The sequence below is a fragment of the Neofelis nebulosa genome, chromosome 2, assembly GCF_028018385.1.
Source record: "Neofelis nebulosa isolate mNeoNeb1 chromosome 2, mNeoNeb1.pri, whole genome shotgun sequence".
NCBI classification, from domain to species: Eukaryota; Metazoa; Chordata; class Mammalia; order Carnivora; family Felidae; genus Neofelis; species Neofelis nebulosa.
The window spans coordinates 44,615,568-44,643,479 of NC_080783.1; the positions used below are offsets into that span (position 1 = coordinate 44,615,568).

A 27,912-nucleotide genomic window follows, 5' to 3' on the forward strand; every position below is an offset into this window, starting at 1 on the left:
TAACTGCTACACGATGTCATTCATTTATTGAAATTATCGTTATTGTGAACACATAATGGAAAAATGCTCCTCAAAAGAGGAAGGAGAATGTTGACCATCCATAGGACAAAGCTGTCTTCAAAAGATAAGAGATGTGGGAAATTGTTCACAGTTGGGTTTTCAAGTACATGAGAACAGAGTTCATCTACGTGCATGTATCCACAGGCGCAAGGTTTTGGATAAGGAGGCTCAGGAATGTCTCCAGTTGCTTCCTTGATCTGTATGCAATCAGTCCTCCCTTGTTGGCCCACCGATCCACGCCAGCAGCACCTTCGTTTTCCACGTGGTACACCAGCTGTGGCAAATCAAGCCCCATTTCTGAATTTCTTTGCAGGCATTCTCTTAAGTCTACCATTCCCCCACCCATGGCCCTGAGTATGGCATGAGCCGCACAAGAGTCCCACTTGAACGTGGTATCCTCTGAAAAGATGTAAATGTCAACAAGGCCTTGGACAACACAAAGGCTCTTGTAACCAGCCCCGGCTGCCCGGAATATGCGCTCGCCACATACACGTGACAATGCGGCTTTGATAGTGTCCTTTTCACTCGTACTAATGACCGCTGAAAACGGGTGGGAGCGTTCCGCCTCAGAGCTGGTGTTTTCAGTCATTTGGCTCCGCGCTTCACTGTTCTTTCTTGTAGAGTCAAGACGCTGAAGTGAATGGATGTTGGTATCCATGTAAGAAAGGCCCCAGTAGCACTGTCCTTTCCACCTGCAGAAGAGAACTTTCAGTTTGTGGCCATAGGCTGTCACATTTGTTTTATTACTTATGTTGTTTTCCAACAGGATGATATGAAAAAAGTGTATGAGGCAACAAATCTCAATGCCCTTAAGGCTAGAAATAGGTATCAAGTAGCTAATTGGTTTGTAAAAGTAACTCCTATGCCTGCACGTGTCATGTGGCTGCCAGTTAGGAATGCTGTCAGCATTATCACATCAGTCTAGAACAATGTGGAAACATTTGTGGGATTTCTGGCCTCCAGGAATGGTCTGACCTCTCGTACTTCCATTTTTAAGCTGCTTGTGTTCCATTTTTCCCAACTCTGTGGGAACTCTGGAAGGGAGAGGACATGTCTGTAGTTCATGTGGCATCTAGCAGAGCACCTTGCAGTTTCTATCAGCATCCACCAAGCCCCCACTAAAATGATATTTAACCCAGGATTGAAAATAGAAGGAATTTTAATTTAAACCTGCAGACTTTAGTAGGAACACCTTACTGTATCAAGTCATGGTATTGTCATGTGGAGTGATAGATCTTACCTGAGTGTGTTTAGATCTTGTGATACAAAAGGTTGGTTGATGACTCCCATTAGGGGCACTCCTGTCTGTAGGTCATAGACACCAATTAAAATGGTGACACACTGAAGTCCACTGGGGAAGATTCCTTGGTTGGATTTAATGTCAGCAGAACCTTTTATATACTGATAAGTTGAATCTGGAAAAAAAAAATGAAGCACATTTGTTTGGATTCAGGCAATGATTATTTCAAAGATAATGATGGATACAACTGGAAACGCTGTGCTGTATCATTTCTGTGTTCTACCAATTTGGTAACTGCTGTGGTCTGAATGTATTCTCCCCAAATTCTAACCCCATAAAGGTGATCGTATTAGTAAGTTAGGCCTTTGGGAGATACCTAAGTCATGAGGGTGAAACCTTAATTAATGAGATTAGTGCCTTATAGAAGAGGCTCCAGAGAGATCCTTAGTCCCTTCCACTCTATAAGGACATGGTGAGAAGGTGCCAGCTATGAAGCAGGAAGAGGGCCCTCATCTCACCATGCTGGCACTCCAGAACTTTGAGAAATAAGTTTCTATTGTTTATAAGCTACCTAGTCCATGGTATTTTGTTAGCACAGCCCGAACAGACTAAGAGAGTAATCAGTCAAGTTTTGCCTTTGAGTGTCACTTGTTTCAAATTGTTATTTGACCTCTTGTACTTCCATTTTCAAGCTGCTTGTGTTCCATTTTTCCCAACTCTGTGGGAACTCTTGAAGGGAGAGGACATGTCTGTAGTTCATGTGGCATCTAGCATAGCACCTCGCATACCATAAGCACTCAAATATCCATCATATGTCAAAAGCATTTAAAAGCTAATGACTCAGGATGACTGTGGTGGGATTCTTTAGAGCCTCTTACTAATCAGAGGACAAGTATAGTGTGGATGGATGGGAAAATCTCCTTCCAGAAATCTCTCAGGGGTGAAATTACCTTTTTTTTTTGTCCCTCAAATTAAATTTTTTAAAAAATGTTTTATTTATTTTTGAGACAGAGAGAGAGAGAGAGAGAGAGAGAGAGAGAGCATGAGCGGGGGAGGGGCAGAGAGAGAGGGAGACACAGAATCGGAAGCAGGCTCCAGGCTCTGAGCCATCAGTACAGAGCGTGACGCGGGGCTCGAACTCACAAACTGTGAGATCATGACCTGAGCCGAAGTCGGGCACTTAACTGACTGAGCCACCCAGGCACCCCTGTCCCTTAAATTTGAAGAGGGAGTCAGTGATGGTGGCACAAAAGGAAGAAATTGATAGTCCTCCTGTGAAAAAGAAGGCAATGAGCTTAAGAGACATACATGCCAGCAGCTGACTGCCAACATCTAGTAGTGAGTTAATACCCAGTTAAGGTGTGCTGTGCAAAAGAGCTGGCTAGCAGAATCAATTCAGGATAGAACCAAGAAATAGGAGATTCTGGTCCCTCAGAAAACCACAACTAATGCTAATTTACCATTGTGTGCTAAAAGATTTTGGGAAATCTTAGTTTGCATATGTAATCCATCGACTGAATGTTCTGTAATTCCCTGATGATTAAAGGCACTTCTGTAATGTTATATTAATGTGCTTGCAAGATGGGAGGATGGGGGCAGGGGGTGCCTGGGAGTGGTCCCAGCTGTATTGGGCAGAATGTGGTAGGCAAGTGGAAAAAAAAAGGAGAGACTCTGCAAATTAATATCCTGGGCATTGTATTAATAGCATCACTGAAATAGACCTACACTGTTAAAACACAGAGCTATAAACTAGGGTTTTACTACAACCATGCCCAAGAAAATAATAGGTAAGATTTACATAGGGCACACAAACTGGGAGTGAATCACATTCAGCTGTGTTACACTGTGTTTTGCTTGACCTATACAGTGGTTTTGACTATTTACTTGTTTAATTGAATTAGTAGTCAGTGGTTAAAAAATGGGAGCTATCACTTAAAAACCTGGAGTTTGGTTTCTCTTTAAAAACCTAAACATCTAGACTGTACTCCTATATGGCAACAATCTGCTAGAGCTGAGTATTCTTTAAATGGCACGTGTGCTCAATGAGTTATAGCTACTATCAGTTCATTATTCTCTCATATTTACCAGTCTGGCCTCTGAAGTCTTTCAAAGCTGAATTAATTCAGCTTTGTGTGTGTGTGTGTGTGTGTGTGTGTACGTTAATTCAGCTTTGTATATATATCCACACACAGAGATGGCACACAAATACTTGTGCATATCCATTGTAGAAATGTTACAAATATACACATAACAACACATCATCACACGTATACTTTCACTCTTCACTATTCATTTTATAACTCTGAAATGTTAAAATCTTCTAGGAGAATTAAAGTACACTCTGAATTTTTATTTTTCCAAGCCTCCTCCCACAAAAGGATTACTAATAAGAACAAATAAAAGCAAACATTCTCCTCTACTTACCTATGGGATCCACCCAGATTCCCAAAATGTCCTGTGGAATGCTGATCTCTATTGAATCCAGAGTTGGGTCAGTAAAAGTGACATCCTGATGGACAACCTTGGCTAATGCTTCAGACGCCAACTTGTTACCATTAAGGACTTTGCTAAGAAGCTCTACTGTTTCTTCCTCTGTTGGACACAGTCTCAAGATAATCTTTTCCCCTGGAATAAAGACAAACTAAAAGCCATTACATTTCAAGAGCTCTGGGGGACAGACAACAACTGAGGGGTGAGGAAGAGCCAAAGCTGTGCACTTAGATTGGGCGAGGGCAGTATGTTCATACTCCTGGTCCCTACCCTGGTTGACTGCCAGAATCACCCAGGCAGCTTCACAAGGTCACAGGTGCCCAGTAGTGGCCGAAATACCTAGTATGACGTGAGGGGTAGATTCCAGGTATCAAAGAAACTTCTTCCCAGGAAAATGTCCACAGGGGAACATGCATACAATCTTGCATCTAGTTTAAGGGAGCTCATGAACCAGTTAAGAAACCCTGAATCCCGAGCCCTTGATAATATTTATGTTTTATGCCTTTTGCCTTCTGAATATACACAGGTCACCTTGTTAGTGTTAGAATGTATTATCGAAAAGAAGGGAGGTTTTATCAGCACACGAAATGCTTCTACCTCCCTCTATAAAACTGCTTTTAACTAAAAGGTGTTTATGCTCAGCAAAGTACCATAAGGTGAAGTGTAACTACTCTTTACGTGTGGTAAACTGCATGACTCTAAATGACATACCTAGAAATAGCTCTCCTCTGTGAAACCCACTGGAAATTAGGATGTAAGTAAAGCTACTCATCCAAATGAAACCACAAGTTACCAAATCCAGCTGCTTCACGATCACTTTGAACATGCTTCTTAGACCCTTGGTTAATCTGGTTTCTAGCTCCCAAAAGAAGTGAGGAAAGAGGCAAAAATAGGCAACTTAGTAGCAACACAAAGGGACGGCAATGGTGAATATAAACTTTTTAAAAGAAGAAGACATGGCACTTTGGGGCTTTTTAGGTACATAGACAAGTACTCCTAGTGACCCTAGCCATTCCAAGGACTGGCAGCAGCATCACCTGAGAGCCTGTTAGAAATTCAGAACTTCAGGCTCCATCCCACACCTACCTGAGTTTTAAAGAATCCCAAGTGATTCATGTGATCATTAAAGTTTGGGAAACACAGTATGAATCTATTACAATGATGACTGTATCAGCAAGAAACATTCAATTATATTTAGTTAAGTTCAAATTAAATTAGACTGTTGAAGTTGGGGAATCATAATGCTAATCACTGCCACTTAACCAAGCACCTATGACTGGGCTTAGTAAAAGTCATGGGATCAGGCCAAGAAGCAAATCATATCACATCACTCCCGTGCTTAAAATGCTCCAGTGAAGGGCACCTGGGTGGCTCAGTCAGTTAAGCATCTGACTCTTGATTTAGGCCCAGGTCATGAACCTCATGGTTTGTGAGATCAAGCCCCACATCAGGTTTCTCCTTGACAGTGAGGAGCCTATTTGGGATGTTCTCTCTCTCCCTCTCTCTCTGCCCCTCCCCTGCTCACTCTCACACACACTCTTTCTCTCTCTGTCTCAAAATAAATAAACTTAAAAAAAGAAAAAAGAAAAAAAAAATCTCTAGTGAATTCCCATCACACTTAGAGGAAAATTCAAACTCCTCCTGCAAACTTCCACGCTCTGTTCCTGCCCCCACTTACCTTATCCATCCCACGTGCCATGTTTCTGTGACCCATCCACAGCACGCTAAACTCATTCTCCCCTTCGGTTCTCAGGAATATGTATGTGGAATGCCTTTTTGCCCCTATAATTCTAGGTAAATAAAATACTAAATTGTTTTTGAGGTAGGCAAGCATAGGACTTCTTATCAGTTAATCACAGGTGTTTTTTTCAACCTTAAGAAGTTTAAATGAGATTTCTCTCAAGGAGTATCATAGAGCTGATTGCATCTTAATACACAGCCCACAAAGGGGAAAGTTTTCCCAGCGTTAATCCAAAAATTAGTTTTTGCCTTTGTAACTGTGCCTCTAGAGGTTTAACTATTTGTCAGTGATCAGTGATTAAAATTCACTATTTTAATCTTCTACCTTAAATAAATAAAACACCCAAACTAAAAATAATTTGTTTCTCTCTAAGGGATCAGAGATTTTGATATTTTTCTCTCTGCCATAAGGGAACATGGAAGTAGATCAACGGACAATCCGGCCCACAGGAAACTAATTAAAGAAGACATAAAATTTGGTATTAAAGGAACCTTTTATTTAATCCAACTCCTTTTACCAAGGTTCTGAGACCAGAGAACTAATGAGGTGAACACGTTTTCTTTACTCAAGAGCACACAGGATTTCAGAGACAGGGCCTCTCTAGATTCTCAACCAAGGTCTATGGACTCCCCGGGAGGTCCATGAATGGGTTTAAAACTTGGACCTAGGGGCACCTCGCCAGTTGACTGAGCATCCAAATTTTGATTTCCTCTCAGGTCATGGTACCAGCGTCATGGGATAGAGCCCTGTGTCTGGCTCCAAACTGAGCACGGAGCCTACTTAAGATTGTTTCTCCGGGGGCGCCTGGGTGGCGCAGTCGGTTAAGCGTCCAACTTCAGCCAGGTCACGATCTCGCGGTCTGTGAGTTCGAGCCCCGCGTCAGGCTCTGGGCTGATGGCTCAGAGCCTGGAGCCTGTTTCCGCTTCTGTGCCTCCCTCTCTCTGCCCCTCCCCCGTTCATGCTCTGTCTCTCTCTGTCCCAAAAATAAATAAAAAAAAAAAAAAAAAAAAAAAAAAAAAGATTGTTTCTCGGGGTGCCTGGGTGGCTCAGTCGGTTGAGCATCCAACTTCAGCTCGGGTCATGATCTCAGGGGTTGTGAGTTCAAGCCCCACATCGGGCTCTGAGCTGACAGCTCGGAGCCTGGAGCCTGCTTCAGATTCTCTGTCTCTCACTCTCTCTGCCCCTTCCTCGCTCATGCTCTGTCTCTGTCTCTCTCTCAAGAATAAATAAAACATTAAAAAAAATTTTTTTTAAAAAGATTGTTTCTCTCCCTCTGCCCCTCTCATCTACTCATGCTCTCTCTCTAAAAAAGCAAAACAAAACAAAACCAAAAAACAAAAAAACACAAAACTTGAAATTAAATTGTCTATATAACTGTAAATATGCATCTTTCTGAGAGCATCTGTAACTTCCATTAGATTCTCAAAGGGCCATGCAATTTCCCCAAACATTATTTAAATGGTACAGATTTATATATAAAATAATACATGTGGACTTGCTAAATACTTACAAGATACTACATCTCTCTAACTTGAATGGCATAATATTCTGAGGTACTCAATGAAGCTTAACATTAAAATATGCTATTTATATGAAAGGCTTACAAACATTCCTTTATTTCTTGATGTCATTGAAAATTACAATACCATATAATAATTAAATTATAAAAATACATTAGGATTCTTATACTTACCCAAATCATTAGTAAACTCATTGGATTCTTCTCCCAAAATGTTTTTTCCCAAGCCTGGAAACTGAATGATTTAGAGTATGACAAAGAAACAAAAAGACAAAAACAAAGACAAAGCAAAAACCAAAAAATCCCCAAATCCCACATACATGTTCAATTCTGTGCATATTCTCATTTTGTACTTCAAATTAAATAGTACAACTAGATCTGAAATTTAGAAATTTACAATCCCAGAAATCAATCTAGTATAAAAAGTGAAGTCAGGTTGGTTCAGTACTTAGTTTTCTAATATTTTCCTGCTCCTTTGCCCCTCCAGGAAGTTCAAATCATGGTAGAAGTCTGGTTTCCTTATGTTCTGTTGGGTCTGCAGAAGTACTTTAGAAACTTCATCCTTCCACTTACAGGCGATAGAACTAGAATATTTGCAAAGGAGACACTTGAACTGTTGCTCTTCAACAGCACCCTACTGGCTTATGTGAGTTAATGGGATTGACCAAGTACCTAAGACTATGACTTGAGACTGGATAGAAGGGATCAGAGGATGACATTAGATGTCATTGCTTTCATTTTCAGGTGTCTTCCGCACTTGTTGGAGGTATCACGAGACTTCAGGCAAGGAAGGGGATACAGAAAAAAAAAGGGGGGTTGGAATATTTTATTGACTGATAATGTATCAAAATAGAATGAAAAAATGGAGCTAAGTAAGAATCTTCTCTCATCCCTTGTATGACCAGGAAGCTTTCAGGGACATTTTGCTTCTGATCCTCTCTGGGGTAAAGATAACTTTTCTCAAAATATGTGCTCAGTTACGATATGCATGATGTTCTCAGGGAACAAAAGCAAGGAAATGCTTCAGATATTTGAACCCAGTCATTTGCAGATGGCCAATAGCTTTAACAATGCCTGCAACCACTTGTTATTTTTTTCCTCTTCTGAAGAACAATCCAAGTCAACAGGGGCTGCCAGAGGCTACAGGATATAAGGGTCATGAAACAAAGCCTCTTATATAGCCAGCAATGCATGTCATTTATTTGTTCATAAGTCCTATCATATATTTATCAATGAACAATTACCTCAGCTTGTTATAATGCTTGGGGGCAAATATTAGCCAATAACTGTGCATGTTGATACATTTCTAATGCAGTTGCTCAACCTTCTCTTGCACCCAACTATCTCGATCAGTAACAAAAATAAACTTGCTTCATTTATTGGAGCTAGATATTACAGGGCATGAAAAAGTATAGTTGGCAGAGATTTCAAGGGGTCATTTATTCTCTCTTCCTGCCTATGTTCAAGAATTCATTTAAATGGTTCCAAATGATTCCCAACATTTTGAGAATTTCATAGAAACTATTCCAATATTTTGTACTGCTTCCTGTAATAAAGTTCTATCCTCTCAAATCTTAAAAAAATATGTAATTACTAGATTATCATATAAAGGCAACATAGTATTGCAAAGAGCACAAACTCTGGAGCCAGTCGGCCTGTGTTCAAAAGCCAGCCCTGCTATTTGCTTGCTGTGTAACTTTGGACAAGTTACTTAACCTCTCTGTGCTTCCCTTTTCTCATCCATTACATTGGAATAATAGTTTCTACCTCATAAAATTATTACAATTTTAACATAAAATACAAATATAATATATATTATTTATAATTATTTATATTATTTATAATTATATAATATTATAATAGTTACATAAATTAATATACTTAAAGCCCTTAGAAGTGCCTGACACACAGTGAGGACTCATAATTGTCTGCTAGTGCTATTGTTTGTTATAACTACTTACAAATAGTTTCTTTTCCCAGTCAGCTTAAGATACCTAGAATCACAATCATTGTTAGTTATAAATGTTTTTCTATTATAATAAAGGGAATTTCCAGTATCCAGGACAGTACAAGCCAATAACTGAGGCAACCATTAGATACAAGATTACATCAAAAGGTGGGATATGATATGTCAAGTTAAAAAAAGAACTCAATAAAACAGTATGTTCTCATTTCTACTGAGATCAGTTCTGTGTGCCATGCAAACAACTACATATAGACGGAAAATGTTCCTACAAGATTTGGTAAAACATAGCTGTCGTTCTCTCTAGTGTTAGGATTAAGGATTCTTATTTTTGCTTATTTTCCAGAGAACATGTATTATTTATTAAAAAGAAATTCATTGGTAAATAAAAAGCTCCACGCCCAAATGTTTCTCTTTAGCTGTCAGAATTGTGATTTTTTTTTCCCTTATTTGCTTTTCCGTATTTTAAATTTTTTCTGCAATGAACATTTTGGTAATTTTGTAGTCAAAACAAGGGGAGGGGAAAACCCAAGTTGTTTATTAGAATCCTAGGCGCTAGTATTCTGAGGTGGGGAGGGAAAAGGAAAAGGCATGCTATTCTATCGGGAAAAAAACCACAGGGCAATTACCTTGGCTGCGACCTTTCTTACCTTGTTCTCCATATTCTGTTTTATAACTTCCTGTACCAGTACATCAGCCAGGGTCTTGAAATCAACTGCAAACTTCTTGTTCTTTTCTCCCTCTTTCTTTTCTTCTATCAGCAGCTGGAAGAGGGCTTCCTGCTGCCTGCATGCCCGGGCGATGTTGGCAGCTTTCTCAGAGACACGGAGCAGCTCCCGGAGGATATCTGACATTCTGAACCTTGCTTCCAGTGGCGGTGCTGGTGGAATCGGCACCCACCCTCTGGGCTGTCAGCTGGAAAAGTACAAGAATGTGAAAGAGAAAGCAGTTCAGGGAATGATGTCAGGGTGCCTCTGACACTACTAAACAGCCCGTCTGGCAGTCAACCTGGTCGGTTCAACCTATGCGGCTGAACAGCTAGCATACGTCCTAGTCACATCTTCAGTGTGAAAGAGCAGATAGCATCTAAAATATCAAAGTTATTTTTTAATACTTCAAAATGTACTTTCAGTCTCAAAAATCCATTATGCAAAGAATTGAATTCTCAGAGAAGGGAAGTCTTTGAGAATCCTCCACATTATATTTCTAAATCCCTAGATGGACAGGCAGGTGGATACAAGCACAATGTTAAAAGGAAAACAGAAGTCTCGTAATGACCTTAGAATGATCACACAGGCTCAGTGGCAATGTTGAAGCAGCGCTTTCACCCTATTGGGGAAGAAGACAGAAGGGGAAGAGGATTTGTCCTTATCCGTTTTAGGGCAACTTTCTAAAGTACTAAGCATCACTTCAGCAAGCACTGTCGTGTCCTACAAGACTCTGAAGCCACGCTTGGGCAAACAGCTAAGCTGTCTTCCAACTACCTTTTTTTTTTAATGGGGAGAAAGAAGTCCCACAATCTGTGCTGCTGTAAAAGTTTAAATAGTAAAGTAAAACACGCAACTTGTTGGGACTTTAAAAGTTCTGGCTTATAAGAAGTATGCTGTCATACCTTGACATAGCAATTGGGTAATTAGGAAACATTTCTCACTTTTCAGCAGTAGGTGCATTTCACTGAAAGCTCCAACAAGCTTAAAATGCGATGTCATTGTGAGAATTACTGTGAGGATTGTCAGTTTTGTTTTACAGTCAAGGAAACCTGAAGCCTAGAAAGATTGGGTAACTTCTTCAGGGTTACAAAAGACTAAACGGCAGGGCTCTGAGTCAGTCTCATTCACAAGCCCAGGATCTTTATTGTCATAATAAACACTCAATCAACTTCTTAAAAAAAAATTCCCTTAATGGACTCTCAGAGGCTGAGGATTAATATAACAAGGATGTCCTTGCAATGGAGTTAACTGTGAGTGGTCATAGTTGGTTTGTCTTAAGTTTGCCAAAAAAAAATGCTATTTTCTTAAGATTATGCATCAACTACCATGAGAAAATATGTCCAACCTCAACAGTAACAGAAGTGAATAAAAACAATGAGCTCTCTTCCTTTGCTACTAGGTAGACAAAGCGATTTTAAGCTAGCATTCATTCTTGCAGGTATGGTGAAACAGGTGCAGATGCTCCACTCAGGGACATGCAAACAAATGGGTTTCCAGAGAGGGATTAAGATAAATTGCTACATATGTCACTTATCTTTAGGCAGTAATTCCATTTTGGCTTAATTTGTGTTAAAAAAGTCAGAGTTGGGTTAAGATATATTTGCAAAAGAAGGATTAATATTGTTTACAATAGCAGAAGGTTGAAAATAATCTTAAATATTTGTAAAATGTATGACACTACTATGTGGTCCTTAAAATCACGTTTTTAAGGAATATTTAATAATATGGAGATATGTTAATGCTATAGCATTAAGCGGGAAAACCTTATCGCTATGTATATAGTATGATAATATGTTACCAATTTGTGTTTATATGCACACATACACTCTCTAGGTGTGTGTGTGTGTGTGTGTGTATACACATATATACATATATATGTATGTATGTGTACATATATATATATATGTGTACACATATATATATATGTGTATATATATATATATATATATATCGAGAGAGAGAGAGAGAGAGAGAGAGAGAGAGGAGAGAGCGAGATTGAAAGACCAGTAGGTGATGCTGTACTGGTAGTTATGCAGATATTTAATGGTAGTCATTGAGTACGAGAATTGTAAATAATTTTTTTATTATGCTTTTCTATAATTTTCAAATATTCTACAATAAATATATACTATTTTTATAATAAGAAATGACATTCAAAAGTATCTTGGGACAATTAAGCATGAAGGACAATAATTCGTCAATTGGTGGAGACAGTTGTCCAAAGTAGTGCTATGGTAATAACACAAAGAGCTGTCAGGTGGTGGAGAAGATGAAGTTAAAAATTAAACAAAAACACCTGCCTACCTAACTGCCATTTTTCATCCAGGAGTGAATAATAGTCAAAGATTCACTTTGGTTGACTTGAACCTAAACACTAAGAAAAACAGGGGCGCCTGGGTGGCTCAGTCGGTTAAGCATCCAACTTCAGCTCAGGTCATGATCTCCCGGTTTGTGATTTCGAGCCCCACATCAGGTTCTGTGCTGATAGCTCAGAGCCTGGAGCCTGCTTCAGATTCTGTGTCTCCCTCTCTCTGTTCCTTTCCCTCTCACACTGTGCCTCTCTTTCTCTCAAAAATAAATAAACATTAAAACATTTTTTTAAAAAGTTATATTAATAAGCTGAGGCACTTTGACTTAGAAATAATTTATGGCACCTGTACACTATAAATTATAAGTTATATGAAATGTGTATATACCTGGATACATACATATCTTGGAATACACATGCCCCAAGGGTATAAATTCAGTAACTCTGATAATATTGATTTCTTTGTAAATGTTCTAAGTAATTGATTATAAGTGAAGAGAAAATAATCAGTGAACCAATAGCATCCAAATAGCTTATTTAAAAGCAGCATAAAGATTTTAAGGAGTCTAATTTGAAAGCTTTCTAGATAAACAGTATCAGTATTGTCTATTTCGCTCAACTTTGTTAAAACCAAGTTTGTTTAAAGAAACACTATACCACTGCACTGTTGCACAACCAAGAAACTTTCCCCATGGTGCCCTCAGAACACTCAGGTGAGCTACGTACAGAGGCCACACCACTACCCCTTTCTTCCCACAGAAAGCTCACCCCAGGGATCTGGAGTTTCTCCCCTTTGAACTTGACCTTTATTTCCTCAATAATGACCATTCTCTCACAACTTGAGCACAGCAGCTTGACCAGCAGGAAAGAAGTAACAGCTATAAACTTCAGTCCTGCAATTAATAGGTGTACAGGTTTTAGGAATTCATCGTAACACAATACTCAGGTTTTTCAGTTCCAAAGTTATCCTAGAGTCCAACCTTAATCACTCTTTCTTCTGACCCTGGGCAACACTATCATATTTTGTTAAGCTCCGGACTGAATGCCCAGTTTCAACTTCGGACTATGCTTTCTCCAGCCATCCTATAGAACCCAGCACCGTTTACCTTTCTCCAGGATCCTAGCTTCCTAAAAAATCTCTCACGGCTATCATTATCTACATGCAAAACTTTCTGATTAATTTGCACAACTAGCCTGCTACTTTCTGGCTGAATGGACCATTTCCACCATACAAACTGAACCAACATTCTCTGTGCTTCTCTTCAAACTGCTTCCATGTATCTCTCACCATCTGCCCTCAACTCAGGTCACTCAGGCCATTAGCCTGAGGGGAGCACTGAACAATTCATCCTCACCCTGAGTGACTCAACTGGAATAACTCAAATTGTCTATGGAAAAACTGAGGTCTACACTCGCTGAATTTCTTCAGGATTATCAATAACTCTTAAAAACACTTGTGGAAATTATCTTTCAGATGCTTTTTTTTTTTTTTCAACGTTTTTAATTTATTTTTGGGACAGAGAGAGACAGAGCATGAACGGGGGAGGGGCAGAGAGAGAGGGAGACAGAATCGGAAATAGGCTCCAGGCTCCGAGCCATCAGCCCAGAGCCTGACGCGGGGCTCGAACTCACGGACCGCGAGATCGTGACCTGGCTGAAGTCGGACGCTTAACCGACTGCGCCACCCAGGCGCCCCTCAGATGCTTTTTTTAAATGTTTATTTTGAGAGAGAGAGAGCACACACGAGTTGGGGAGGGGCAGAGAAAGAGAGAGAGAGAGAGAGACAGGGAGAGAGAGAGAGAGAGAGAGAGAGAGAGAGAGAGAGAGAGAATCCCAAGCAGGCTCTGTGCTCTCAGCACAGAGTCTGACTCGAGCCTCAATCTCACAAGCTGCGAGACCATGACCTGAGCTGAAATCAAGAGTCAGATGCTTAACTGACTGAGCTACCCAGGCACCCCTCAGATGATTTTTAAAAACAAGTCTACATACTCATTTTTTAACCTAAGCTAGTTTTATTTAAACATTTCAAATGCCTTAAATGAAAATTATTATGGACTCATGATTAGTAAGTTATGACATTTACCATAATTTAATAGCCTTCAATAAAGAAGAAATTATTTTTGATTAGTATTTCTTAATAGTTGTTCTGAGAACCACCTGTATCAGAATTAACCAAGGTGCCTACTAAAAAGACAAATTCCTGGGCTCCATCCAAACTTGGTGAATCAGAATCTTTAGGGAAAGGGCCTAGGGATCTATATTTTTGTCAGCCTCCTAGATGATGCTGACCACTGAGGTTTTTTTACATATTTGTTTCAATGTTTATTTTTTGAGAGACAGAGAATGAGCTGGGTAGGGGCGGGGGGGGGTGGGGGTGGGGGGGGGGCAAGACACAGAATCTGAAGCAGGCTCCAGGCTCTGAGCTGTCAGCACAAAGCCCGACATGGGGCTTGAATTCACAAACCATGAGATCATGACCTGAGCCAAAGTCCGATGCTTAACCGACTGAGCCACCCAGGCTCCCCTGACCACTGAGATTGAATATCTACTATTCTTCAGGCCCACTTCTTCTTCTTCAACACCATTCTGGCAAGTCCATGGGGGCTGGCACCTGGTGGCAGATATCTTGGTGGAACCATGGAGGTGCAAGAGTTCCTCTATTGGTTATCCATATGCAGAGACAGGGCCAAGTTAAAATAACAGCTAACATGTATTGGGTGCTTACTGTATGCCAGGTATCCTTCTAAGCACTTTACATATATTATTTATTTAATTTTCACAAAATCTTATGAAGAAGGTACTATTATCTCTGTTTTACAGATAAAGAGACTGAGGCACAGGAGGTTAAGTAGTTTGTCCAAAATCACACAGCTAGGAAGTGACTGTGACAAGATCTGAGTCCCAGGAAAATGGCAGTAGCTCTATTAGCCAGCACCGTAGCCAATAAAATTCTTTCATAAATTCTTACCTGTTAAGTCAGGGGAAAAGTAATTATTGGATAAATAATCATAAGTATATTATTACTATAAGGTACATTACATAGCAAAAAATGTAGAGAAACACACCTAGCTGACAGCTGTCACTAATTTGACTATTAAAAATCACTATCTGACACTTGACTTCCTTTGTACTCTTAGAAAAACCTTTCCCCAGCTGATCTTCAATGTATACCATCTTTGCTGGAAGGTAAAATTTCATCCATCATATTCTACTGATGTCTCACTTAAATGGCTGTGTTGGCATCAGCGGGAAGGGCTTAGCTCATTCCAAATATCTAATTCCTGTTGCATCAGTTTGCTAGGGTTGCCAGAACAAAATGCCACAGACGGGGTGGCTTCAACAACAGAAATGTATTTGCTCATAGTTCTGAAGTTCCAAGAGCAAGGTGTCCACATGTTTGGTTTCTCCTGAAGCCTCCCTCCTTGATGTGCAGATGACCACCTCCTCGCTGTGTCCTCCTATAGCCTTTCCTCTGTGCATGAACATCCCCGGTGTCTCTCCCTCTTTTTTAAAGACACCAGTCAGATTGGATGAGGGCTCATCCATATGATATCATAAACCCTAATGATCTCTTTGAAGACCCTGTCTCCAAATACAGTCACATTATGAGGTACTGGGGGTTAGGGCTACAACATGCACATTTTGAGGGAATACAACTTATCACCCAACACCTCTCCTGAAGGAGAGACCTTGATAATCTTAGCAAATGTCAACAAAATCTATTCCGTCATCTTTTGTCTTCTGGCCAGATAGTAAAGATGGAGTAAGGTACTTTGCCCCGTCTATATGGTCAATAAATTTAATTCTGTGAGTCAGTCTTTCCTAATAGGAGGTACTCATTTTAACAGCCAAATCATTAATGATACAGTGAACATTGAAATAACCTCCTGTAAGCCTTACTCTGGGACAACGTACTTCAAGGCACATTTGAGCAGAACAGGTTTGAAGAAGTTATATTCCTCACCATCTCAGACCAAATGTATGTCAACATAATAGTGTATCGCAATGTCAGACAGAAATGGTCTCTTTAGCTTTCGGGGGATTTTTTCATCCCCAGTTGGAGAAATATTGAATACATTGAAGTGGGTGAAAAAACTGTTCTTAAGACTTTTCATGGAAACCAAATCTCTACACAGACAAAACTCCATTTTAATTCCTAACCATCCTGTCATCTCATCAGAACACCAGTATTTTAAAAATCACATTTGAATAATATATGCATATGTCAGATGTGATAAACAGTACAGTGGGAAAGACACAGGCTTTGGAGACAAACTTGGGATCAAAACCTGGCTTTGCCATTAACTAGCTGTGGGGCATCAGGTAATTTACTTACCCCATCCGAGCCTCTCTCCTCATCTGTAATATGAATATAATACTTAAAGTGCAGGGACACTGTGAAGATCAAATGCGATATTTCTGGAAAAGTACCGAGCACAGAGCTTTGCATATAGTAGATAACAAAGGACAGCTATGACTATTAAATACAACTTCACAGAAATACAGTCACGTGTCCTTCCTTCAGAAAATAAGAGGTTGGCCACTTTATATGGGTCACCAAAATCTTTTCTGAAAATTTACTAGTCCATTAAATCCCAAAGGCTGGGAGCTACTTGTAATTCTCTGAATGACCCAGATAAACTTCCTTTATGCAGGCCAGATCTGATTGCTTCAGTTTCTGGGCGTCTGAGTGGAAACTTGGCTCCTGGAGGCTGCATGACTACTCTGACATCACGGTAGGCCCTGTATGGATGGCTTGAGAGGATCATTATACTGTCGAGGGGGACATTTTGTCAGGATATTTTATGGGGATTCTAGGGCCCAAGTGTGTTCTTTTTTGTGTGAAGAGCCTGGCTGTACCAGGAACTGGCCTTGCCCCTTAGCTGTTTACAGTGACAGAAGTGTGACGACATAGATAAGGGCCCTCAGCAAAACAGAACTGCTAATGAGTAAGCAAGTAGATCAAAGCATTTCTGTTGACATTCCTTTCTTCCTGCAGATAACTTCATACACAACTTCTACAACTTCCAGGGAACCTACATTTTGTCCAATGTACAATGACTCCCCACCCCACCGCCACCATTCACATCCTGAATTTAGTTTCTCGCTCATCCTCTGAAGGTTGACAGTTGGAAGCTGTTGTGTGGTGGCCATGCCTGACAGCTATTGCTGTTGGGGGGAAAGGCCAGACGTCCATGAAATACCTGGGTGTTTTACAAGAAATGTGTTTGTGGAGACTTCTCTCAAGGGGGTGCAAATGTCCAGGAGTCTCCCTAGGTGGGCACATGCTGAGGGGCTGACCAAGGCTTCACTTAGTGCACAGTTGTGGGGGAAACACAGACCTTGTTCTCCCTCTATTTCCTGCTCAGGACTGCTTTAGGGGCTAGTGGAGAGAATGGCGGCTTCCCTGGCAGAAGGGATAGGGCAGAACAGAAGTGGACCCACAGAAAGTATGGCGGGGTTTCAGTTGGCTCAGTTGGAGCAACCAGTGAGGGCTAAAGAGCAACTTGGTAAAAATAGCCTCTCCTGATGCCCCTATGAATCTTTCGTCAGCCCATCTGGTTACCTAGGCCACAGGGGAACTGTATCATAAGCATTACTAGGTATTTAAATACTACCTTTTAGCTAACTGGAAATTAAATTATCTTTCTAGTGGCTAAGCTGTATTCAACTTTCAGGTATTTGTCAAACATTTCTCAGAATCCATTAAGAAGTACAGTGTGAGACCACCTGTATTTTTTTTACTTTGAACTGTTATTTTACTTTGTCCTGTGTGATATTGCTGTCATCAATTCATAGGTTCTAAGTTTAGCATTTTCATAATTGATTTCCCACTATCTGTCCATTTACTCCTATGCTCTGGGCAGATTACTAATTTGTAAATGCTGTTCCCTCTGGTTGATGATGCCTTTCCACCTGCCTTCTATGCCCAATGTTTACTTACTTTCTCACAATCAGTTCACAGGCAAAACAAACAAACAAACAAACAAACAAACAAACAAATACTTGAACAGATACTTCATAAAAGAGGATATTTAAATGGTCAATAAACATATGGAAAGATATCCTATCTCAGCAATCAGGAAAATACAACTTAAAATCACAACGGGACACCACTGCCTATCCAATGGATGGAATAGCTCAAATCAAAGACTAACACTTTCCAGTTTTGGTGAGGATTTGGAGCATTGAGACTCTTATACACTGGGGTGTGAATGAAATTGGTAAAGCCAGTGTTGGAAATTACTTCTAAGTTGTTGAATATAAGCATAGTCTGCGATCCAGCCATTTCCCTTGTAGACATACACCCTACAAAAATTCATGCATGCATGAATATGAAAGACAGGCATGAGAATATTTATGATTGCATAATTTGTGGCAAGTTAACACTAGAAATAAGCCAAACAACCATCAATCGTAAGATGGAACAAACTATGGCATGTTCACATAAGTAGATCTACATAGCAGTGAGAATGAATGAATTACTGCTCTAGGAAACAAGGTGGATGCATCTCACAGACACACACTGTTGAAAGAAGTCAGCCACAAAATATACATACTGTGCAATGTAATGTATTTGAAGTCTGAAAATAGGCAAAACTAACTTACGGTATTAGAAGTGACAATGGTGGTTCCTCTTGGAGAAGAAGGAGAGGTTACTGATGGGGGGACATGATGGGGGCTTTTAGGCACTGGTAATGTTCTGGATCTGAGTGACAGTTGCACGAGTAGGTTGACTTTGTGTAAATTCATCAAGCTATGCACTTTGAACCTGCATACTTTTCTGCATGTGTTTCTAATTCGATAAAAAGTATTTTTTAAAAGGGGAGGGCAGGGAGAAAGAGAACAGTCAGTTCAGCAGTTGGCTCCTCCAGGAACCATGCCTGACCCTCCTTCTTGTGCACCTGGAGCACAGAGGCCAGCCAAATCTGTGTTCCATCTCACCAACACCAGTACATCGGTTTGCTTGTCTAGGCTCTGTCTGGCAGGAGATTTAAAGGTGTGTGGTTTCTGGGGTACTTGGCTGCCTCAGCCAGTAGAACGTGCAACTCTTAATCTTGGGGTTTGGGGCGCCTGGGTGGCGCAGTCGGTTAAGCGTCCGACTTCAGCCAGGTCACGATCTCGCGGTCCGTGAGTTCGAGCCCCGCGTCAGGCTCTGGGCTGATGGCTCGGAGCCTGGAGCCTGTTTCCGATTCTGTGTCTCCCTCTCTCTCTGCCCCTCCCCCGTTCATGCTCTGTCTCTCTCTGTCCCAAAAATAAATAAAAAACGTTGAAAAAAAAAAAAAAATCTTGGGGTTGTGAGTTCGAGCCCCACTTTGAATGTAGAGATTGCATAAAAATAAAGCTTTTAAAAACCAAAACTTTGGGGCACCTGGGTGGCTCAGTCAGTTGAGTGTCCAACTTCAGCTCAGGTCACAATCTGTCAGTTCATTAATTAGTTCCAGCCCTGTGAGCCTGCTGCCAGCAAGGAGCCCGCTTGGGATCCTCTGTCTCCCTCTCTCTCTGCCCCTCCCCTACTCTTGGGTGCACGCTCTCTCTCTCTCTTAAAAATAAACATTTTAGGGGCGCCTGGGTGGCGCAGTCGGTTAAGCGTCCGACTTCAGCCAGGTCACGATCTCGCGGTCCGTGAGTTCAAGCCCCGCGTCAGGCTCTGGGCTGATGGCTCGGAGCCTGGAGCCTGTTTCCGATTCTGTGTCTCCCTCTCTCTCTGCCCCTCTCCCGTTCATGCTCTGCCTCTCTCTGTCCCAAAAATAAAAAAAATTAAAAAAAAAAAAAAATTAAAAAAAATAAACATTTTACAAAAACCCGAAGTTTTAAAGGTGTGTGGTTTCTTATAACTCTTAGCACATATCTCAGAGGTATTTAATAAAGTCATCTGATGCATTTTCTCTGAGCTTTGTAAATACAGAGTTCGTCCTTGTAATATTGTTTATTGTGCTTGGCTTTTATCAGCAACACCTAGGTGCTGTTAGGCATGTGGGACTATATTTATTCATATAAAAATCTGCATATATTCTGTATTCATTTACAAAAACAAATCAAAGCTGTATCTGGATGACTAGCACTGAACCACCTTTGTGCCACATCAGAATCTGAGGTTATGCTTTGTCATCCAGAGGTGACCTATCTTGACACGATGAATTTAGTCGATTAAAAGACCAGAATACTAAGTTTAACTTGATTTCCTTAGGCAAGACATTAAATATGGGGTATGTAAATCCATCTATTTAACCTTAACATTTCTCCCTCCCTCCTTCATTACCTTCAGATGGCATTTACATACATGCTGCTTCCAAGCTGGTCAGCCTACCTCACCCTAGCCCTATTAAGGCTACTATTGGACCACAGTAGTCCACATTTTTCTCACTGATGCTACTTACAGCAATAGACCACAAAAATGTCCTCCATTTCCAATGTTCTGGTAGCTTATAAATGGGATCTTGTGCTGAAGCAATGCTTTCTGGATTAGTAAGATCAAGAACTAAATGGGATGCCTGTTTAAAACTACAGATTTTTGGACTTTGTGCCTGGATACATTGATTCAGGAGATCTAGGTTGAGGACAGGGAACATTGCTCAGCAGATCCTTATCTGATAACTTAAGGAAACATGAAGTGCACCAGTCAACTCTGTGTCTGGCTGTTCACTTGGAAGCAGAACAGGGAATCCTATATATATTGCAGCCAAGAATGATGGGCCTTGGTTGGCTAAAGGGTCAATTTATGTTGCCTTTTTTTGTAAAGAAAATTAAATGCTGGAGGGGAAACACAACTTGATCTACCTAATAAGTATTTCATATTAGCATAATACTTGAATAAAATATGCATTCAAAGACTTCCCAGTATTCATTTGAAAACTATGAATTCCATTCAGAAATAATTTTAAATTTGATAGTGACCCTTTTTTTAAGCCTCTTCACCATAGTTAGGAACATTTTCACTAAATAGAAACCCTATTCATTTGGATAGTTTTCTTTCTTCTAAGTTTCTTTCTTTTTTTTTTTTTCAACGTTTTTTATTTATTTTTGGGACAGAGAGAGACAGAGCATGAACGGGGGAGGGGCAGAGAGAGAGGGAGACACAGAATCGGAAACAGGCTCCAGGCTCCGAGCCATCAGCCCAGAGCCTGACGCGGGGCTCGAACTCACGGACCGCGAGATCGTGACGTGGCTGAAGTCGGACGCTTAACCGACTGCGCCACCCAGGCGCCCCCTTTCTTCTAGGTTTCAACTGTATGTTTAAACTTCTATACCGTCAAGGATGTGTTTAGAACAATCATGGAGTCACAAATGAAACCTGAATTCCCTCAAAATATGAAAAATAGAAGCAGATTCAGTGTAACTGTCTTAACCATAGGAAAGAATATAGTTTTTTAATGTTTTATGTATTTATTTTGAGAGAGTGCATGAGAGTGGGGGAGGGGTGTAGACAGAAAGGGAGAGACAGGATCCCAAGCAGGCTCTGTGCTGTCAGCACAGAGTCCGACAAGGGGTTGGACCTCAAAAAATGAATGGTGAGATCAGGACCCCAGTCGAAACCGAGAGTCAGATATTTAACTGGCTGAGCCACCCAGGTGCCCCCAAAATAAATATTTTTAAGAATACAAATGTAATGTATAATTCAAAGCAGAAAGAAAAGAGACAAGATGTATGGCTTGTAGAAGAGTCTTTTCCAGGAGAAGAGTATTTATAGTGATGATAACTGTTACTCAGAATCCAGTCTTACTAATCTTCAAATCGGTTCCAATGTTTCCATTCAGAGGTAGCATTTTTCAATTATTTTAACTTTCTTTCTCAAACCTGCAACACTTGCTTTTGGCACCAACTCATTCAACACTTGTCTTTTATTGGCTGCATGGGCTTCGTGGGTGTGTAGCAGAAAGAGCTTTCGTTTAGGCCATAGGAGAGCTGGTTCTTAGGCCCCGCTTTGCCTCTATCCAACCAGGTGTGAAACCTGGGCCACAAGCTCAGGGATTTGTTTTCCTTATTTTTGTAAATATGAAAAATGAAAGCAGGGACAGAGAGCTTAAAGGAGATTTGTATGGTGTGTTCTAGTTCAAAACTTCCCTGTTTTTTATATCTATTTTCCAAATCAAAAGAGGTTGGGGAATATTGTCCAGCCTTAAAAAGTAATGAAATTCTGGTACATCCTACAACATGGATGAACCTTGCAAACGTTAGGCTGAGTGAAATAAGCCGGACTCAAAAGAACAAATATTGTATGATTCCACTTATATGAGGTACCCAGAGTAGTCAAATTCATAGACAGGAAGTGAAATGGTGGTTACGGAGGCTGGAGGGAGAGGAGAATGGGGAGTTATTGTTCAGTGGGTCCAGAGTATCAGTTTGGGATGAGGAAAAAGTTCTACAGATGGAGAGTGGTGATGGTTGGTTAACAATGAGAACGTACTTAATGCCCATGAGTTATACTCTCAAAAATGGTTATAATGGTAAATTTCATGTTATTACAGTTTTTAAAGAGTAAAAAACAAAATTTTAGGTTCAAAAAATGCACATTTTAAAAGCTATTGCTATTTATCATCTACCTAATGAGGGCATAGTAAATATTTGTTGAATGAAAAGAAAATGAGGCTGGGAAAGGGGCATGAAAATTGGGTTGAAAGAATGGGCACTAGGCTATTTGTCTTGAAGCTGATTTTTTACAGGAATCACACGGATTTTTAATACTTGGATTATATTTTCATATGCAATGGTTTGGGTGTGGGTGAAGGAGCTAATGAATGTTATGAGGAGGGCCTACGCCCCCTCCAAGCCAGCCCTTCATGCACCATTGTTCTCTCTCTAATGGGCTATAAATTCCTTGAGAGTAAGACACACATTTTTTTCAATGTCCCTTGTAACACACAGGGGGAGTTTTGTAAGTTAATTGACTAATTTTCATTCCACTGGAGACAAACATGTTTAAATGGATTTTCTTCCACCAAAATTAATCTGTCAAGGATTACTCATTATGTAAATTTTCAAATTATAACTGTTAGGAGAAATGTGATTCAAAGGAGTTCTTTATTGATCTTTTTAGAAAATCGCTATTATTTTTTATTTCTGTGATAAGTAACATGACCCAAATATATTCTCTGAATATTACAGTAGGAAAGCAAGGTCATAGATCACGTTATGTATCATTTTTTTGCAGGCTGGGTGTAGCAGCCTACCTCCTGTCATTCTACTTCCACGTTATAGAGGCAAAAGTTGATTTTTAACAGATATTGACAGATGTTGAATAAATCAATACCAAAAACTGAATGTAACATTTGCCTTTAAAGGAACACAAACTAATAAAAGAATATAGTCCTTTTATTCAAAAAGTTCAAACTAGTAAAAAGACATAAATGGCTCATTAAAGCCAACATGTAAAAATTATTCTGCATGCTTGCTAATCCTACAACCCTAGATAACTATCTAAGTTGGTTAATATTTATCTTCCCAATCTGATTCTTTATTTCTATCTCCCCATTCTTTGCTATTAATGATGCTTACCATCAGCCATGTTTGTAAAACAGAGCTTTCTTATTCCCAGGTCAAATTGGGACTATATGTGATTGATTATATGTGATTCTTACAAATTCCCAGGAGAAAAACAGATGTTTTCTAGAATTTGGAAGATCAGATACTATTTAAAAAGCAATTGATAATGAAAAATTATGACATCACTATAACTAAACTAGGTTCTCCTTAAGCAATATTAAAAGAACAGTTTCTGGGGCACCTGGGTGGCTCAGTCAGTTAAGTGTCTGACTCTTGATTTTGGCTCAGGTCAAGATCTCATGGCTGCTGCATGGGCATGTGCACACACACTCTCTCTCTCTCAAAAGAAATAAACATTAAAAAAAAAGAGAACAGTTTGCTTTGATCATTTGAATTTAACTCCTTTGCTGTTTTTTTATTTTTTTTTATTTTTTAAATGTTTATTTTTGAGAGAGAGAGACAGAGTGTGAGTCGGGGAGGAGCAAAGCGAGAGAGGGAAACACAGAATCCAAAACAGGCTCCAGGCTCTGAGCTGTCAGCAGAGTCTGATGCGGAGCTTGAACTCGGGATCGGCAAGATCATGACGTAGGCTAAAGTTGGATGTTCAACTGACTAAGCCAACCTGGCGCCCCTAACTCCTTTGCTATTAATTACAACTCTCATTAGCATTGCACTCTGTAAAGAAAAGGATACGTTCAAGTATCTATTGATAAAGTTAGCAAACATTTACATTAATTTAAACTTGGATAATAGATTTTAAATATTTAGTTGATTAAAAATAAAAATAAGCTAGCAAACAAACCTCCTCCTCCCCTCAAAAAACAAAATACAACAAAACAAGAGAAATAAAGAAAAGGAAGGAAGAGAGAAGAAAGGGCAGAATACTCTGACACTTTCCATTGTGGTAATTCATCTTGACAAATTCTTTTATAGATATTTAATATTCTATTTTGTTAATTTGTTTTTATATATAATTGACCATGTTTTATGCCCAGGTAAAGTTTTTTTTTTTCTTTTTTGGATGGAGTTAGGTCATTTTAGTAAAAGTTATAAATAAGTTATTAAAATGCGTGTGCTTATCTTCCCTATTTAGGAACACAAAAGGGGCAGTAAAGAAATCTGTTACATGAAAGAGAAATGATCAAACACAAGAATTTGCTGTAGATTCCTAGTCACAGTAATCTACATTAAAAGCCCATTAATAAAATGTTCCTATAACATTAAAGGACTTGAATTAACATTGCATACCACATAAGAGAGACTAAACATGCAAAAATGTTTGTTAGATTCAATCATCAGGAGGCTTGACTACAAAAGGATATAAAAGTTTCAGATTTCCTAAATGGGTGACTTCATCACATTAATAAAACCATAGCTTCCATCTAAGACCATTTTATGTACAGGAATGAGGATAGGTTATGTCACCTACTCATTCCAGCAACTATTTCCCACTAGTGTTTCCCATCCTTGCCTTTTTCGTTTGTCTTTTTAAAATTTTTTCATTTTGACCTATCTGAAGTATCTTCTTTCCCTTAGAGATTCTCATTCAAGAAGTTCCAAGCTGCAACCTGGGAATCTTTAAACCACTTTTGTTGCGCCCTCCCCTGTGTGCCTGAGGTATTTTTTTTTTTTTTAACTAGGCAAATCTGGGAAACACTATGCTAATCATGAGATGGGAAGAAAAATGTTGTCAACCCTGCTTTTATTTCTAAACCCTAAACCAAACAAAAACATCAGTGTACAGAGCTTTTTTTTTAGCTTCATTTAAAGATTCAAAATATTTTAATAAGGACATTTATTAAGAACACATCCAGAAAAAGTTCTCATATACACCATCCTCATCTTTAATAAAGGAGGAAGACACTTGTTATTAATCACTTTATATGATGTAATTATCTTAAAAAATTTTTTTAGCATGTATTTATTTTTGAGAGACAGAGGGACAGCATGAGCAGGGGAGGGGTAGAGAGACATGGACACACAGAATCCAAAGCAGGCTCCAGGCTCTGAGCTGTCAGCAGCCCTACGTGGGTCTCGAACCCACGAGCCAGGAGATCATGACCTGAGCCTAAGTCGGACGCTGAACCGACTGAGCTACCCAGACGCCCCAACGTAATTATCTTTACACAATTTATCTACAAGATGGAATAGAATAAGACATTTTCTAATTGTTATCAGAGAGAAATAAAAGGAGAAATACATGGGGCACCTGGGTGGCGCAGTCGGTTAAGCGTCCGACTTCAGCCAGGTCACGATCTCACGGTCTGTGAGTTCGAGCCCCGCGTCAGGCTCTGGGCTGATGGCTCGGAGCCTGGAGCCTGCTTCCGGTTCTGTGTCTCCCTCTCTCTCTGCCCCTCCCCCGTTCATGCTCTGTCTCTCTCTGTCCCAAAAAAAAATAAAAATTAAAAAAAAAAAAAAAGGAGAAATACATACATAATGAATAACCTTATAACTTTTGTTTCACAGTCCTTATATGCCCAACAAGACATATTTTCTTTCTTTTTTATTTTTCAGGAGTACCACAAGTACAGTCATAATTTAAATCTGTAATGAGGTATTTCACATCAAAGGGCAAGTCCAGGCTGCAATTTCCAAGCATGCAATTTCCAAGCACGGTTTAGTCCAAAAGCATGAAAAGAAATGGTAGCTTATTCCATGCAAAAAGTGTAACTTTATGCAACTTACATAATCCTCTTTATGACCAAGAACTAATTTAAAGAGTAGTATAAAAATCCACAAAAGCTTGGGGCGCCTGGGTGGCGCAGTCGGTTAAGCGTCCGACTTCAGCCAGGTCACGATCTCGCGGTCCGTGAGTTCGAGCCCCGCGTCAGGCTCTGGGCCGATGGCTCGGAGCCTGGAGCCTGTTTCCGATTCTGTGTCTCCCTCTCTCTCTGCCCCTCCCCCGTTCATGCTCTGTCTCTCTCTGTCCCAAAAATAAATAAAAAATGTTGAAAAACAAAAATAAAAACAAACAAACAAAAAAATCCACAAAAGCTTAAAAATAAAGTCGGCTCTAAATAATTCAATAAGTATGTTTTGAAAAAACGAACTTTTCCCCTGCCTTTATCTTTTCTTTATATTCCCTATTTTTAAAGTAAAAAATGAGATCACTTAGCTAATTCATCACTCAATAGTAGTTCAGTGGATTATTTTCACCATTAGACTGTTATCCGGCTGAGTGGGGCTGATCCTCATCAACTTCTTTGGTTTCAAAGTTAGGAATCACAGGAAAAGGGCCAAAGAAATGTTTTATTTTCAATATGTGGGATTCACTTAAGTGGTCTGTCCATACAGCCTTAACCCACTGTTCTTTTGAAGTGAATGCCATTCAAACAGAGGGCAAACTTCTGCTTATTCAATGCCTTAAAATTAGCTTTACAACTGGAAATCTCCAAAATACACACCTTAATTGTTCGTATGTATTTTTCATGGATGTACTAAATAATCTAGGGATTTTTTTTCATGCTCTTTGTGTCTAACAGCGTATAGGATTCGGCCAAATTAAATTTTTCCTACTTACTATTCTGGCCACACCACCTATCTATGCACATCTCACAAAACCGCCCTTCCAAATGCAGAGAATTAAAAGCAAGGAAGTAAAGACTTTTCTAAATATAGCCCTCATCATGTTTATTTTACACTCATCTAGTAGGTCACCAGCGGCAGCCAGCAGCAACGGACACTTCGAAGCATCTCCCAAAGCAAAACCAAGGGGCGCTGGACAGCTACGCCATCTACCTGTTGAACCTGGGCCACTGCTCTCCGCAACTGTCAGGTCAGCTTCTTCGATCTAGAAATGCTCAAGATCGGTTTGTTTTTGTTTTTGTTTTTAACAAAGTTGTTGGCTAACCTTTCTTCCCACCCTCTGCTTCTTTCGGGTCATTTCTGCAGGGCGGAGGGAGCCGCGGGAGCCGCGGGAGCCGCGAGCTCCTCGGCCCGCCGGGTTGCAGCCGCGATGCGGGCGGGCCGGGTGGCAGCCTGACTGCTGCGGACAGAGGTCGTCACAGGCCGGGCGGAGAAGCACGGAGCCTCCCGGCCCCGGTTTACTCACCTACCGTCCGCTGGGGCGGTGGGGCGCGTGCCTTCCGCCCAGCTCGGGGACCCAGATCCGAGGAGTAGGGAGACGGTGGCGGCGAGGCGAGGGGCACGCAAGAAGGAAACGGTACTACCTAAGCCGGGGATGCGGAGCGAAGGAGGCTGCAGCCTTTCCCTCCAGAAACGGAAGAGGCGGGGGAGGAGGAGGAGGAAAATGCGGCGGCGGCGGCGGCGGCGGCGGCGGCGGCGGAGGCGGCGGCGGGCGCGGAGGCTGGCGGAGGGGCTGCAGGCGGCTGGCCGCAGGCTTAGCCCGAGGGCTTGGGGTCCGCGGCACCGCGAGGGGCGCTCGAGGGGACTGCGAA

The 27,912-nt window shown here is 40.5% G+C and overlaps 2 protein-coding genes across 5 annotated transcripts in view; one reads left to right on the top strand and one right to left on the bottom strand.

The window, feature by feature from the left end:
* Positions 1–27,815, bottom strand: INPP1 (inositol polyphosphate-1-phosphatase). 4 transcript variants are annotated; one of them, XM_058711257.1, is made up of 7 exons: positions 27,563–27,814; positions 10,292–10,342; positions 9,664–9,928; positions 7,225–7,285; positions 3,725–3,925; positions 1,301–1,475; positions 1–752 (listed from the first exon to the last, which is right to left on the bottom strand). In XM_058711257.1, exons 3-7 carry the CDS (start codon positions 9,865–9,867, stop codon positions 185–187), a joined length of 1,209 nt encoding a protein of 402 aa, XP_058567240.1. In that variant the 5' UTR covers positions 9,868–9,928; positions 10,292–10,342; positions 27,563–27,814; the 3' UTR covers positions 1–184. The 4 variants fall into 4 exon arrangements, with proteins under 4 accessions (XP_058567240.1, XP_058567251.1, XP_058567229.1 ...); XM_058711268.1 differs by lacking the exon at positions 10,292–10,342 and having other exon boundaries at positions 27,685–27,815; XM_058711246.1 differs by lacking the exon at positions 10,292–10,342 and having other exon boundaries at positions 27,567–27,814.
* HIBCH (3-hydroxyisobutyryl-CoA hydrolase) overlaps positions 27,073–27,912 on the top strand; it is a 122,182-nt gene continuing 121,342 nt past the window's right edge. The window contains 2 exon segments of the mRNA XM_058711192.1: positions 27,073–27,135; positions 27,137–27,324. Coding sequence (XP_058567175.1) covers positions 27,088–27,135; positions 27,137–27,324 — 236 coding nt within the window. The 5' untranslated portion in view covers positions 27,073–27,087.